At 36.3% G+C, this 13,446-nt stretch overlaps 1 protein-coding gene across 5 annotated transcripts in view; it reads left to right on the top strand.

Moving 5' to 3' along the window:
• CEPT1 (choline/ethanolamine phosphotransferase 1) overlaps positions 1 to 11,921 on the top strand; it is a 37,209-nt gene extending 25,288 nt beyond the window's left edge. For 4 of the 5 annotated variants that reach the window (XM_080801607.1, XM_080801604.1, XM_080801606.1 and 1 more), the window contains exons 6-9: positions 8,830 to 8,961; positions 9,637 to 9,795; positions 10,313 to 10,438; positions 11,038 to 11,921. In XM_080801607.1, coding sequence (XP_080657733.1) covers positions 8,830 to 8,961; positions 9,637 to 9,795; positions 10,313 to 10,438; positions 11,038 to 11,157 — 537 coding nt within the window. In that variant the 3' untranslated portion in view covers positions 11,158 to 11,921. Of the gene's footprint in view, positions 1 to 1,962; positions 2,048 to 8,829; positions 8,962 to 9,636; positions 9,796 to 10,312; positions 10,439 to 11,037 lie in introns of all 5 variants that reach the window. The other variant, XM_080801605.1, reaches the window with a different exon arrangement.
• Positions 11,922 to 13,446: the final 1,525 nt, after the last annotated feature.

The raw sequence follows: 13,446 nt of genomic DNA, 5'->3' as shown, positions 1-13,446 counted from the left end.
ACCAAGGAATCCCATTTGGGGCTTTGTAAAGATCTTTCATGTTTCCTATTCTCTTTTACATTCATCCGAGGTACAAAGATTAATTGCATGAGGTTCCCTCCATTTTTATTTTGTAATTCTATACTTCTGGCCCTTCCCCTCCCAAAAGGCTACTTCATATATCCAGCAAAATGTTGTAAGATGTCTGCCCTCCTCCACCCAAGACAGAGTCGATCATCTTTGACACCTGCTTAGTCTCCTGAATCTGCTACTGAGTGTAATTCCCCTTATTGGCAACACCACTCATCAGGTCAGCTCTACAGATTCTTTTTAGCCTAATTCAGTCCATTTTTTCCCCAATAAATGTGTATTTAAAGAGAACTACATCACTATTTGTTTGCAACTTAATAAGCTTCTGTTCAAAAAACATTCTTGAGCAAAGAAAGCTCAATTTTTTTAGTTGTGAGAGACTGGTTTCAGGTTAGTATTTATTATGGGCATGAAAGCTTACATATCTAGCTCATGTTACATGTTTTAAGTGTCAATTTTAGAAATGGGGGTTTCATTCTACTCTGGGAATTGAATCCCCTTACTGTTGATATCTATTTTTCTTAGACTAATTTTTAAAAAATTTACCTTCTTAATAGATCATTCACTTCGTTTAAAACTAACATACAAAAGGTATGCAGTGTATGGTCTCCTTCCCATCCTCATCTCCCAGCTGTCCATTCCCACACTGTCCTCTTGAATAGGTAACCACTGTTCTTAGTTTGTAATGTATCCTTCCAGAAATTTGTTATGTAATTGCTGGCAAAAAAAAAAAAAGAAAATATTATTTTCCTTTTTTACACAAAAAAGATACCATTTGTACACTCTGCAGCATTCCTTTTCACCTAATATATCTTTGATATTTTTCAATATCACTGTGTAGGGAGCTGCCCCCTCCTTTTTTAAGAACTACCAAATATTCCATTGTATGGAAGTACCAGAGTTTCTGTAACTATTCCCTCACTGAGGGCTATTTTAAAAATTTTCCTATTATAAATAATGCTGTAATAAATAACCTTGTGTAAACATTTTGTGCAATCATATCTCTAAGATAAGTTCTGAGAATTTTAGTTTGGGATCCAATAATCTGAGAATGATGATTTCAAGATTATACAAAGTGCTAGTCTATAGAAGGAAAGGAATACCAGTTTGTGCTTTGCTCCTCAGTCTTTTTGTCCATATTCTTTTTTTTTTTCAGACTTTCAGACTTCTAATTTCTACTGCCCTGTTTTTGTACCAGGTTTGTCTTTTCTTGACTCTAAGATCATTTTCAGCAACCTCAAAACTAATTCTTGGCTGCTTTCAGTTCTTCTTTCCAGAAATCTTAGGGTAGTTGACCTAAGGATAAGAATTTGAGAATTGAGTGAAAAAAATTTTTTTTCAAACCCCCTACCATGGAAGGCATTAACTGAATATAACTAAAGGGCAGTAAATTTTGTAAGATATCAGTGATAATGTTATTTTTGTAAAAACTCACCATTTCCTTCACTTGGTATTACAAAGCACTTGTTTCAAGATTTCATATTATGTAGCAGTACAATGCAGTCCTCTCTGCTTGAGACTCAAAATTTAATACACACATATCCTGCCCAACCCCTTTTTTCTTGTTTCTTGTTTTTTGTTTGTTTGTTTGTTTTTATATTTTTGGTGGGAAAGGTGAAGCTATAGTTTCAGCCCAACTTCAATGAGTCAGAAATTTCTTATGGAAAGGAGGGGTTTTTATTGCTCTGTGAAATTCATCAAATTAAATTAAAAGCCTCTGGATTTTATTTGATTTTGCTCATAACAAATTTTTGACACCTCCTTTTCCCCTCTCCTCAATATTTGAGATTTTTTTCTATTGTGCATGATAGAGGAATGCTGCTAAGCTTGCAAGTAATTAACTTGAAATTGTTTTGAGTAATTCTGCTTTTTTGGCTTTTTGTACCTAATCAGAATTGATGTGACTGAAGTGCAAATCTTCATAATAATCATGCATTTGCTGGCAGTGATTGGAGGACCACCTTTTTGGCAATCTATGGTAACTTTGTTCACATTGTGTATCCCATGTAATGCATGTTGTCTTTCGCTTGTGTTTTCCAGTATAGGATAATCCAGCTAAAGGGTGATATGTAAAATTATTTTATTCTTTATGAAAATGAAAAACCACAGCAGTGGTAGGACACAAACTTCTCTTTAGGGCATGGTGAATTTTATTACTTGGAGTTAGGTGGTACATTAGGTCCATTCCAGGGCTATTGTTTTTGAAGGGTATTTCAATTATTATTTGTGTCCCATTTTACATCTGAGGAAACAGCAGGTGGTACAACAACTTAACCAAAGACAAAGTGATACTTTTTTCTCTCTTTCTGAGCTATATGAGTCTACTAGTTTTTCTGTCATAAGCTTAAAGCTGAATAACAAATTTGGGGTAGTAGATAAACTAGCCCCAAAACAGAACAAATGCTTACTGAAATCGTGCCATAGAATTGTTCCAACAAGCCAGGACTTTGATTTTCAACCTGACCTATATACACAATTTTTTTTCCACAAATTTCTGAAAGAGGGAACGTAATATATATAATATGTGGGCCAAGACTTAGGAACCAGACTGCCTGAGTTCGATCAGGCTCTGCTGCCTGTTATGTGAACACCATCTGTTATTCAACTCTCTGTGGCTGTTTCCTCCTCTGTAAAATGAGGACAATCACAGTACTTATTTCATAGTGTTACTCTTTTTTGTTAAATGAGTAATGCATGTAAAGCTTTTAGAACAGTGTGTATCTAATATCAGTGAAAGCGGTTCTTACAGTTGCAACTTTTCCTTCCAGATTTGAGTCACAGTCGTTTGTAAGCCCTGGTCTGGGTAATTGCTGATCAGTACCAACACCACTTCAGAATTTATAGTTCATTTGGTGTCATCTCACCAAAAGATGTACTAATCCCAAACAAACAATTCTTTAAAAAAAAAAAAAATCAAATTGATTTTAAGGTATAAGGGAATTGACTGAACAAGATCTTTCCCACACTTGATTCACTTTATGATGGTAAATTAGCTACTTGAGGAGGTGTAGTTGACATACTTCCCTGTATACTCATCACCAGAAATTGTTTAATGCCTTTTGTTGGGAGGATAGGGTTGTGAGGAGGGAGGAGATAAAGGAATAAAAATAATCCATAGTCAACCAGGAAAATTCTGAAACTATCCAGTTATGTATATAATATCATTCAAATTCACATCTTTCCTACACATTAGTCTCAAAAGCCAGTAGGGTCTTTAATGAAATCTAAGATATATTCTAGTGAAATCTGAGCTCTGTGGATAGAATATGGACATAGATACATAGAGATTAATAGCTACAGAGAATTTTATTACTTTTACTTTCTACAGCTGACCCTGAACAACACAGGTTTGAACTATGAGGGTCCATTTATAAGCAAGCAAAAAAAAAAAAAAAAAATTTTTTTAAGGTTTTATTTATTTGTCAGAGAGAGAGAGCGAGCAAAGGCAGGCAGAGTGTCAGGCAGAGGCAGAGGGAGAAGCAGCCTCCCTGTTAAGCAAAGAGCCAGTTGTGGGACTTCATCCCAGGACACTGGGATCATGACCGGAGCCAAAGGCAGCCACTTAATCAACTGAGCCACCCAGGAGTCCCACCAAAAAAAAAATAAATAAATAAATTTTATACAGTATAATAAATGTATTTTCCTTATGATTTTCTTAATATCATTTTCTTTTCTCTAACATCCTTTACTGTAAGAACACAGTATATAATACATATACAAAATATGTGTTAATTTATTATGTTATCAGTAAGGCTTCTGGTCAGTAGTATGCTATTAGTAGTTCAGTTTTGAGGGGAGTCAAAAGTTATATGCAGATTTCCAACTGCATGGAGCTGGGGTGGGGTTTGAGCACTCCTAACCCTTGTGTTATTTGAGGGTCAGTTGTATGTTGACTTAAATTTTTTGTATCTCTTGACCATGTTGATTATTATGTTAATAGGCTTTGTGCTTTATACCAAAATCTCCCCTCTTGCAAAAATTTTTTAAGTATCTTACCTTAAACATGTATAAATTGCCTGTAGAGTTTTGTCATACCAGTAACCAAAAAACTGATTTCTTGCTTGATCATTGGAAAACAAGTCAGTGTTGGTTATATATATGATTATCCTTATCAGTATGGACATACATAAAGCTTTGCAAATGAAGTTATAGGCTATACACACATCCTTTTTTTTTTTTTAAAGAGAGAAAGGGTGTAAGATTGGGGGGAGGGGCAGAGGGAGAGAGGATCTTTTTTTTTAGAGTGAGGAGAGAGAGAGAGTGTACACTATTGTTGTGGGGGGACAGATGGACAGAGAGAATCCCAAGCAGGCTCTACGCACAGCAACCAGCTCAGCTCAAGGCTTGATCTCACGATCCTGATATTATGACCTGAACCAAAATTAAGAATCAGACACTTAACTGACTGAGCCCCTATATATCCCTATTTCTTTAGGTGGTGTCTGGCAGTGAATTTGCTTCAAGTGCACTTGTTACCTTTTTTTACTAGGATTTATATCAATGTACTTAACAGAATGATTTTTTTTTCTTTCAAAAGGATCAAATATTTTGTCCTATCTTTATTGATAATTAAATAATATAATCATCCTTTTTTATTATATATTTTAAAAAGTAACCTTAGTTACTGTCAGATCCAAGACTGAAAATCCCCAGGCCCAGCAATCCAGTTCCAGTAGTAGTGAGGTTAGGTTGCAGTAGGGAGACAGATTCCCTTTGTCTTAGTGTTACTGGCCCTACTTTTACCATCATTAAGCTGAAAGAGAAGGGCTTGATTTCTCTGGTGATATTTGGAGGCTCAGAGAAATAGTGTGTACTTTGAGCTATTACCAGTACATACTCCCATAATTGGCCTCAGACCACTGTATTTTTTTCTTGTTACTTAGCCCATAATTCATCATTGAATGTGGTGTTTCAAATGGCATTATGTTAGTTTAGGAAGGATTACATGTAATACTCTCACTTATTTGTGTTCCAAAGTGGAGGAAAGATACCGGTTTAGGGCCCAGATGTGAAATCTTCGTCTCTTTTGAAGTTGAAGGCATAAAATGGAAATTGGTTTCCAAATCATCATTAAAAGTCTTCTACTGATAGGAAGCAGATTTTTGGTAACAAACAAAAACAGTACAAATGTTTTCATATAGCTGATTCCAAAAGGTCAGCTGTTTTGCAAAGATAAGTGATTTATATCTGCTCTTTATGAATTACCCATTTTTTGCTGCTGCTTTTTTTTTTTCTTCAGAGAAGGTGGGTTTTTACCAAAGTCTGTAATTAGTTCTGTTGGTTTTGGTTGTTTATTTTTTGTGTTTTTTCTTTTTTTTTTTTTGAAGGAAAGAAATTATTTTCATGCACAAAAGTCAGTGCACAGGTTAACACATTGCAAGACACGAAACAACAGTCCATAATATGTGGATTTTCTGTATTGCTTTCCTGAAAGAGTATATATATTCTTTTGGAATGTCTTGAAACTATCTTTTATCATATCACTTTTTTTTTTTTTTAAAGGAGAATCTCATCACTTTGAAAGGGACCCACATGTAATCCCCTCATGGTTACTTTCACTGATGTTTGATTCTTTTAAATGTAGTAGTTTATTAAATGCTTACTAAACCGTGAAATACCTTCTGGCATCCAGTTAAGGCAAGTCGTGAAAGACTTCAGGTGAAGTTTCAGAATTCTTTAGGTAGAACTAAAGACTTACTATGTAGTGTAATTTATTTGTGTCTCATTCTTAAACTAAAAGACTGACAAAGTGCCCTTATACTTAAATAATTCAGACATGGTGATTTCTCTTAAACACTTGGTAGACACTGTAATCATTGTTATATTAAATTTTGATGGAAATCACTTATATTAAAAGTATTTATAGTCATTGTCACATTGTTTCGAAGACAGCTAATAGTATCTAATCTCAAAGTGATACATTATATTTCTGCCAAAATTTGCAAAGCATATAAGAACATTTTATTATGCCCCTAAGAAAACTTGTCTTAACAAATTAATAATTGATATTCTGTATTAATCCAAACTGTTGAACCAAAACACATCCATTGTAATCTGGTAAATCTGAGAATTTAAAACTGCTTTTCCATCTCTAACCTTGTTCAAGATGAATTAGATTGGATGATACTATTTAAACACATAATGTGATAGCATGAATCCAGAGGCTTTAGAGCAGACACCATGACTCAAGGTCTAAAAGACCCAGAGCTCTGATAAAGGTGTTTTCAATGTAGCTTTCTTGGTATTTCTGTAGAATAGATGCCCATGGGTTGCTTTAGATGAGTTCCAAGAAGAGGAAGACAGAAGAGGAAAGATTGAGAAAGATAGAGTGTGCCCACCATCCTCGATCTTGGGTGGGAGGTGAAAATGGTAACAATTTTATAGCTTTTTATAAATGGTTCAGTTGGTGCTGAGTTTTAAGGGATTGCCTGGTGAGCCTTGGGATTCCTCTCATTCTAGCTTTCCCTTCACTTTGCCTTAGATTTTCTTGTAGCTAACATCCTTTTTCTTCTTAATATGAGGGTAAGATCTGTCTTCATATTCTCCCATAACAGTAGGACTGCATAGAGAGTAAGAGAAAGGGAGATCTTAATCTTCATTCAACAAGTGTATATTGAGCACTTAAAATAAGCATGGCTCTAGAGAGAATATAAAAATCAGTGCAAACAAAATCCTACACTCAGGAGCTTATGGTTTGGTGTATATAGCTATCCTATATGAAGGAAGTGGAGAGGGTCCTAAGAATGCTTAGGATACCTTCCTCCTAAGTCTATAGCTTGCTTACGTTGTGGCTCAGGCCATTTACTAATTTGCCTGGCTTCTTTAATATTTCTGTGTATTCTTTCTTCTTTCCACAGGCAGGAGTTTCCATTTACCTAAAAGCATTTTCACCAAATTTTAATTATAGTTGTAGTAGTATTATGGCACAGATTACTGCTACACCAGGGTTGGCACTCATGTGATAGCCTGGCCCTAACACAGGCATACCTCTGTAATGGATTAATGCTTTGCTTCTTTTGAAATCTGAGGGAGTATAGTATTTCCCTCTTTGCCATACTGGTCCTTTGTCTCTGGAGGGAAAAGGAAACTAGCCAGGGTATTAAATTTAAGCCAGGTGCATCAGATTAAGATTGCAGTATCCCTAGTTTTCTGAACTAGAGCAGAAAAATCTCTTGGAGCTCAAAGGATCCATGGTGTTGATTTTCTCCTTTACTGTAAACAAGTTTTGTTTTGGGCTGTTGGGTTTAGAAATGAATTAGGGAAGGAAGAAGACCATTTAGGATGCTCCTTTTAAAAGTTCTGGGCTTAATTTTTAATTTGACCTACTTCATTTTAGAAAACTAAACACTGCCATAGTACAGCTTGAAATTTGAACAGTTGATTACAATTTTTTTTTAGAGCTGCACTTTTTTAAGAGGTCATAGAGCTGTGTAAACAAACTGAGTTCTTCAGAGTTTTGAAGAAATGAAGTATCTAAAGATAAAGATTTATCTTTTTTATTTTATATTTTATATAAAATATATTATAAATATTATAAATATATATATATATATAAAATATATATTTTACATTTTATATAAAAAGATTTATCTTTTACCAATTTTACTTGTGTTTTATATATACCAAAAAAAAGTAGGAAATGTGACATTTCCTATTTGGTTTTGAAATGGTATCCCTAAAATGTATAAATAGCCCTAATTAAAATGTTTTCATTATAAGAACCCATTGCCTATTAAACTCTGGGCTTTTGGAATTTTGTACCTGTGCTCATTTGTTTCTGTTAATAGAATATATCACTTTATGTTGCTTTATTTTCAACCCATATTGGACAAAATGTGAGCCTTCTTAAAAGTGGAATGAGAGGTGCAAAAAGGAAGAAAATCTTAAATGATTTTCAAAAATTAGTACAAATGTATTTCATTTGAAGTGGTGGATATTGTGTTTGCAAGATTGAATACATTATCCCAATGCCCCCAGCACCCTCTCCCTTACTTTAGGTAAATCAATCCGTGTTTTCAGTATACTACAAAGATACATTATTTGCTTATTCTGAAAAGGAAACTTAACATGTTAAAATTTTGGATACACAATTGTACCTGCTTTGATGTGCTTGACGTCTTTTTTGCCCTGTATATGAATGTCTCTTGGCTGCCCTCTGCATTTTCAAGCTGCTTGTATCCTAACAGTTGGGAGTTGGGAACTCTTACGAATACAACCTTCGTCTTCCATTCCCTAGTTTGCAGATTTTTTATGAGACTGAGCGCTACCTACTGTGCTAACGAGGCACCTAAGTTTGCAGATTTTTTAAAAATCTAATTGCAATTATTACTAGTCTTTTATGCTCCACACTTTCTCTCCCATAACAATTCATAACAAACTTCAGATTTGAAGACAGAGTTCCAAAAATGTACAGAGAAAAAGGCAAAGTACACTTCATTTATACAAAGTCCAGAAGACAGCCTGTTCCACTGTTGCCAGACTTCTGGGATTTAGTTGAACTCTGCTTAGCTTGTGGCACAAATTAATGAAGTTGAATCAGTAATTTTTAAAAGTTGGTGTCAGAAGTGAGATTAATTTCTATATAGCCTCTTCTCTTGGTTATATCATTTATAATGGAAAGAGGGAAATGTTCATTAATTTAAATATTTGTTAAACTGGAGGGAATGGAGGATATTTGGCATTATGAATCAAACATCTGTTGTATTTTTCTTATTTTAACTTGTATAGATTTTAATTGTTCTCTCTCTCTACCCATTAAAGATTCCAGTGCTGAATATTCAAATGAAAATTTTTCCTGCACTTTGTACTGTAGCAGGGACAATATTTTCCTGTACAAATTACTTCCGTGTAATCTTCACAGGTGGTGTTGGAAAAAATGGATCAACAATAGCAGTGAGTACATCTTAAGATTTCCAGCAATTGTTTATACTAGGACTTGGTTTTGTAATAGCTTTTTCATTTGAATTGTACGAAATACTAGTTAATTTAGAGTTTCTGCTTGGTCTTACATAAAAGTGATATCGAGAACTTCTCAGTTTTATCTGTACATGCATATGTTTATACACTTACATGCATTTCTTTGTGCATGCACACACAGACACATGCACATTTATACACATACATATGTTTAAAAGTATGATTGGGGACACCTGGGTGGCTCAGTCGATTGAGCCCCTGGCTCTTAGTTTCAGCTCAGGTCATGATCTGAGGGTCCTGGGGTCGAGTCCTGCATCAGGTTCCACACTCGGCATGGAGTCTGCTTGATATTTCTCTCTCCCTCTCCCCCTTCCCAACTTGTGCTCTCTCAAAATAAATTTAAAAGTAAAGAGAACTATGATCTGCTTTGTAAAATAAACCTGGCTGTGTAAGTAAAATCCTCAGTTTGGTCCTAACCAGCCCTGCTGCTGCTTTCTTCATTAGCTGGTCTGGTATTCAGTTATAGATACTGCTGGCTGGCAGGCACCGTGAGGTTCTTAAAAATTTGAGCTGATCTGCCTTAAGCAGATCCAAGTAGTATCTGATGTTATTGAGTGTTGTTAATCCCTCCCCTCTCTTTACTCTGCACAGGGAACAAGCGTCCTCTCTCCTTTTCTCCATATTGGATCAGTGATTACCCTAGCTGCAATGATCTATAAGAAATCGGCAGTTCAGCTTTTTGAAAAGCATCCCTGTCTTTATATACTGACATTCGGTTTTGTATCTGCTAAAATCACTAATAAGCTTGTGGTAAGCACCAGAGTTTTTATATTTGTTTTGTTTTTAACATTCATCTTGGTTGGTTTTATGGCCCTAGTTTTTATTCCACAGCTTTCCAAGCAGTTCTAGAGTTTGCTCTCCTCCGTCAACATGGGAGCCATTTTTCTCTTTGAGGCTACAGCTTGACATTACCAGAAGCTCCGTGGACCTCCGCCTGGACCTCTGCGTGGACCTCCGCAGCACTTCTTTCTACTGCAGCTTAATTTGGTGCTTTAGTTTATGTGCCTTCTCCAGTCTTAGTCTGTACACTCAAGGCTCTTTATGAAACGCATCTTTTGGGGGGCTTCGCTACATGGGCTGTCCCTTTGGTGTATAGCTCTTACCCATACTTCTTGTCAGTTTTATAGTTTTGGAAATGCAACTTTTTATTAAGTATTGCTAAATAATTCTTGAAACTTGCGATTTGAGCACAAACCTGATTTACTGTGTAGCACACAGTTGCTCTAGCATGAAAGCGCCTGCATCATGGTTTCTCTTTCATTTGCAGGTGGCTCACATGACTAAAAGTGAAATGCATTTGCTCGACACAGCTTTCATAGGCCCAGCACTTTTGTTTCTGGACCAGTATTTCAACAGCTTTATTGATGAATATATTGTACTTTGGATTGCCTTGGTAAGTATCGTACTGTGTCCTGTTTCATGATTTGGAAGCCACTTGTTTTCATGTTTCTGTCGGCCAGTCCTGAAAGATAGATCATATAATTATCATGATTTGGTATGCCAGAAAAACCACAATTAGGGGACTTGGCAAGAGTGCCTTGTGGCTTCGTCTTTGAGCCATTTTTTTCATTATTCTTATTAGTCCTGCCTTCGTCAGGGTTCAGAAACTCCAGGTTTCTGACTAAAGCAGGAACTGACAAATTACATCTTGTGGGCCAGTGACCTGTTTCTGTAAATAAAGTTTTATTGGAACACAGCCATGGTCATTCATTTCTGTATTGTCTGTGGCTGCTTTCGTGCTAGCATGGCAAAGTTGAGCAGTTGAGATAAAGACAAAGCCTAAAATACTTACTGTCTCTCTGAGAAAGAGTTTAATGATCCTTAGTGTAAAGGAAAAACCCTTGAGAAAATGAAGTTATTAAATCATATGGAGTTGAAGTCAGATCTGAAAAGAAGGGAAGAAAGTCAGAGAAGCCCATCCTTTTTACTTTCAGGAAGCTTAGGGATGGCCTAAAGAGGTCCTGAAAGTCTAACAGTGTCTCTTCTTTCCAGGTCTTCTCTTTCTTTGATTTGATCCGCTACTGTGTCAGTGTTTGCAATCAGATTGCGTCTCACCTGCACATACATGTCTTCAGAATCAAAGTCTCTGCAGCTCATTCTAACCATCATTAATGATGTTAACTCGGTGTTATATAGGAACCTTGTGTTTTCTGCAGGCAAGAATCCAAACATATTGAGGAGAATGGGGTGGATAAGAACAAATATAATTTATAATAATCAATGTTCTATAACTTTTCGTTATCGGTAACACTCCTTAACTATCCTGTGTGAGAATGGGAATTTCAAGTCCCATCCTGTAATTGTACATGTTGTCATACAGGGTTTGGCCCAAGGAAGCATGCAGGAAAATTTGCCATGTGTTTGTAATTATCCTGGATTCAGAATAAAATTGTCCTGGGGAGCAGATCCCCAGTGGTGGAGATTTCTAATGTAGAATATTTACAGGCCAAAAGATGGTTGCTTTATAATTTTAACAAATCATCATCTTTTAGTGATGTCCTTGTTTAGTGTCTTCTCAGGCTTTCTTTAACTAAGGAGCTCAGCTTATGGCACATATCCCACGAGCTTGTAAGATGGAATTAGTGATAAAGACCTTGAATTTGGATTGAAAGGTTTCCTATCTTTACATTGTTGAGGAAGTCATTATTTTATTGCTCAAGAAATGGTATCTCTCATGGGCTTGGGAAATCCTGTTAGCATGCAGAATAATGTGGTAACTTTGTTGATCCATTTTATTTTTTTAAATAAATATATGACCTGAAAGCCAGCCTTTTTCTCAATTTTATTCAGTGGAAAGATAACTAAGTTTTGATGTCATTTTTTAAAATTCCAGCAAAATTTATTTCTCTTCTTTAATAAATAAGGAAATTCGGTCAGCTGCTTTGTCATTATGTGTCCTGCGATCTTTCTATTTTGTTGAAGTTGTTTAACTTAAAACCTAGGAGAACTAAAAAACAGAAAACAAAAAAATGAAACATAGGAGAACTGTGTTCATTTTCCCTCTCGATAAGTTTTGTTGTTGTTGTACTTGTCACCCTTTAGATCATGGCTTCTTTTTTAAAGGCTGTATCATTTATTTTTACGTATTTATTTTTAAAGATTTATTTATTTATTTATTTGTTTGTTTGTTTGTTTAAAAGAGAGAGCACAAGCAAGGGGAACAGAAGAGGGAGAGGCAGAAGCAGGCTTCCTGCTGAGCAGGGAGCCCAATTCGGGGCTCGATTCCAGGACCCAAGGATCATGACCTGAGCTGAAGGCAGATGCTTAACCAACTGAGCCACCCAGGCACCCTAAAATTATGTCTTTTAGGAATCTCAGGCCTTTCTCCCAAATTTTCAAGAAGAGAGGCTTAGGCCTCTCTGGGCAGTTATTGAAAAGTTGTACTCCTGTTCTGGCTCCTCAGTATACTATAGTTTGAAATGAGAACCAGATATCTTCATTAACTGTAATCCAGATCTGTTTCCATGGTGTGTAGATAGTACAGTTGCTTGAATGGAGGGGGACAGCAGAAAACAAACTATTGGCTAAAACAAGATATCTTCTTACTGCTATTTGTTTATACTGTTTCCATGATCCTGGGTGAACAGTAGCTGCACTGCCTCAGCTGGTAGGCAGAACTCTGCTTTCTTGCACTTTTCATGTTTCCATTAATCCCATGTAATCTTGAGTAGCAGTGACAGTGAAACCTTCAATTTCTTGGCTATACTGTTGAAGTAAAGAGAAATCTCTCTCTATTTTTGCTTGCTAGCAACTTCTCCAGCATCTGGGATAGAGAAGTGCATGCAGGAAAATGCCAGGGCACATAAACACATTAAAAAGATGAAAGTTCTGGGGCGCCTGGGTGGCTCAGTTGAGTTAAAGCCTCTGCCTTCGGCTCAGGTCATGATCCCAGGGTCCTTAGATCGAGCCCCGCATCAGGCTCTCTGCTCAGCGGGGAGCCTGCTTCCTCCTCTCTCTCTGCCTGCTTCTCTGCCTACTTGTGATTTCCGTCTGTCAAATAAATAAATAAAAAATCTTAAAGAAAAAAAAAAAAGATGAAAGTTCTGAAAAAGACAAGAGGTTTCTAAAAGTTTCCCATCCCTCACACGGTATTGAAACAGAAGCTGTCATTAGAAGTATAGAGGGAAGGGCACCTGGGTGGCTCAGTCAGTTAAGCCATCGACTCTTGATTTCAGCTCATGTCATGATCTTCAGAGTCATGGGATTGAGCCCCACATCAGGCTCTGTGCTCAGTGCCAAATCTGCTTGTCCCACTCCCTGCCACGCTCGCTCGCTCTCTCAAATAAAATCTAAAAAAAGAAAAAAGTATGGAGGGAAGATGGTTGAGGTGACCACTAAACTCCTTTGGACTCTTAAGATTATAATACTCTTTTCTGGAAGGAGAAAAATGGCAGAGAAACA

The sequence above is a fragment of the Martes martes genome (genome assembly GCF_963455335.1).
Source record: "Martes martes genome assembly, chromosome: 4".
Taxonomy (NCBI): Eukaryota; Metazoa; Chordata; class Mammalia; order Carnivora; family Mustelidae; genus Martes; species Martes martes.
The sequence above is the reverse complement of the archived record's forward strand: the minus strand, read 5'-3'. Positions and strand labels throughout refer to the sequence as shown.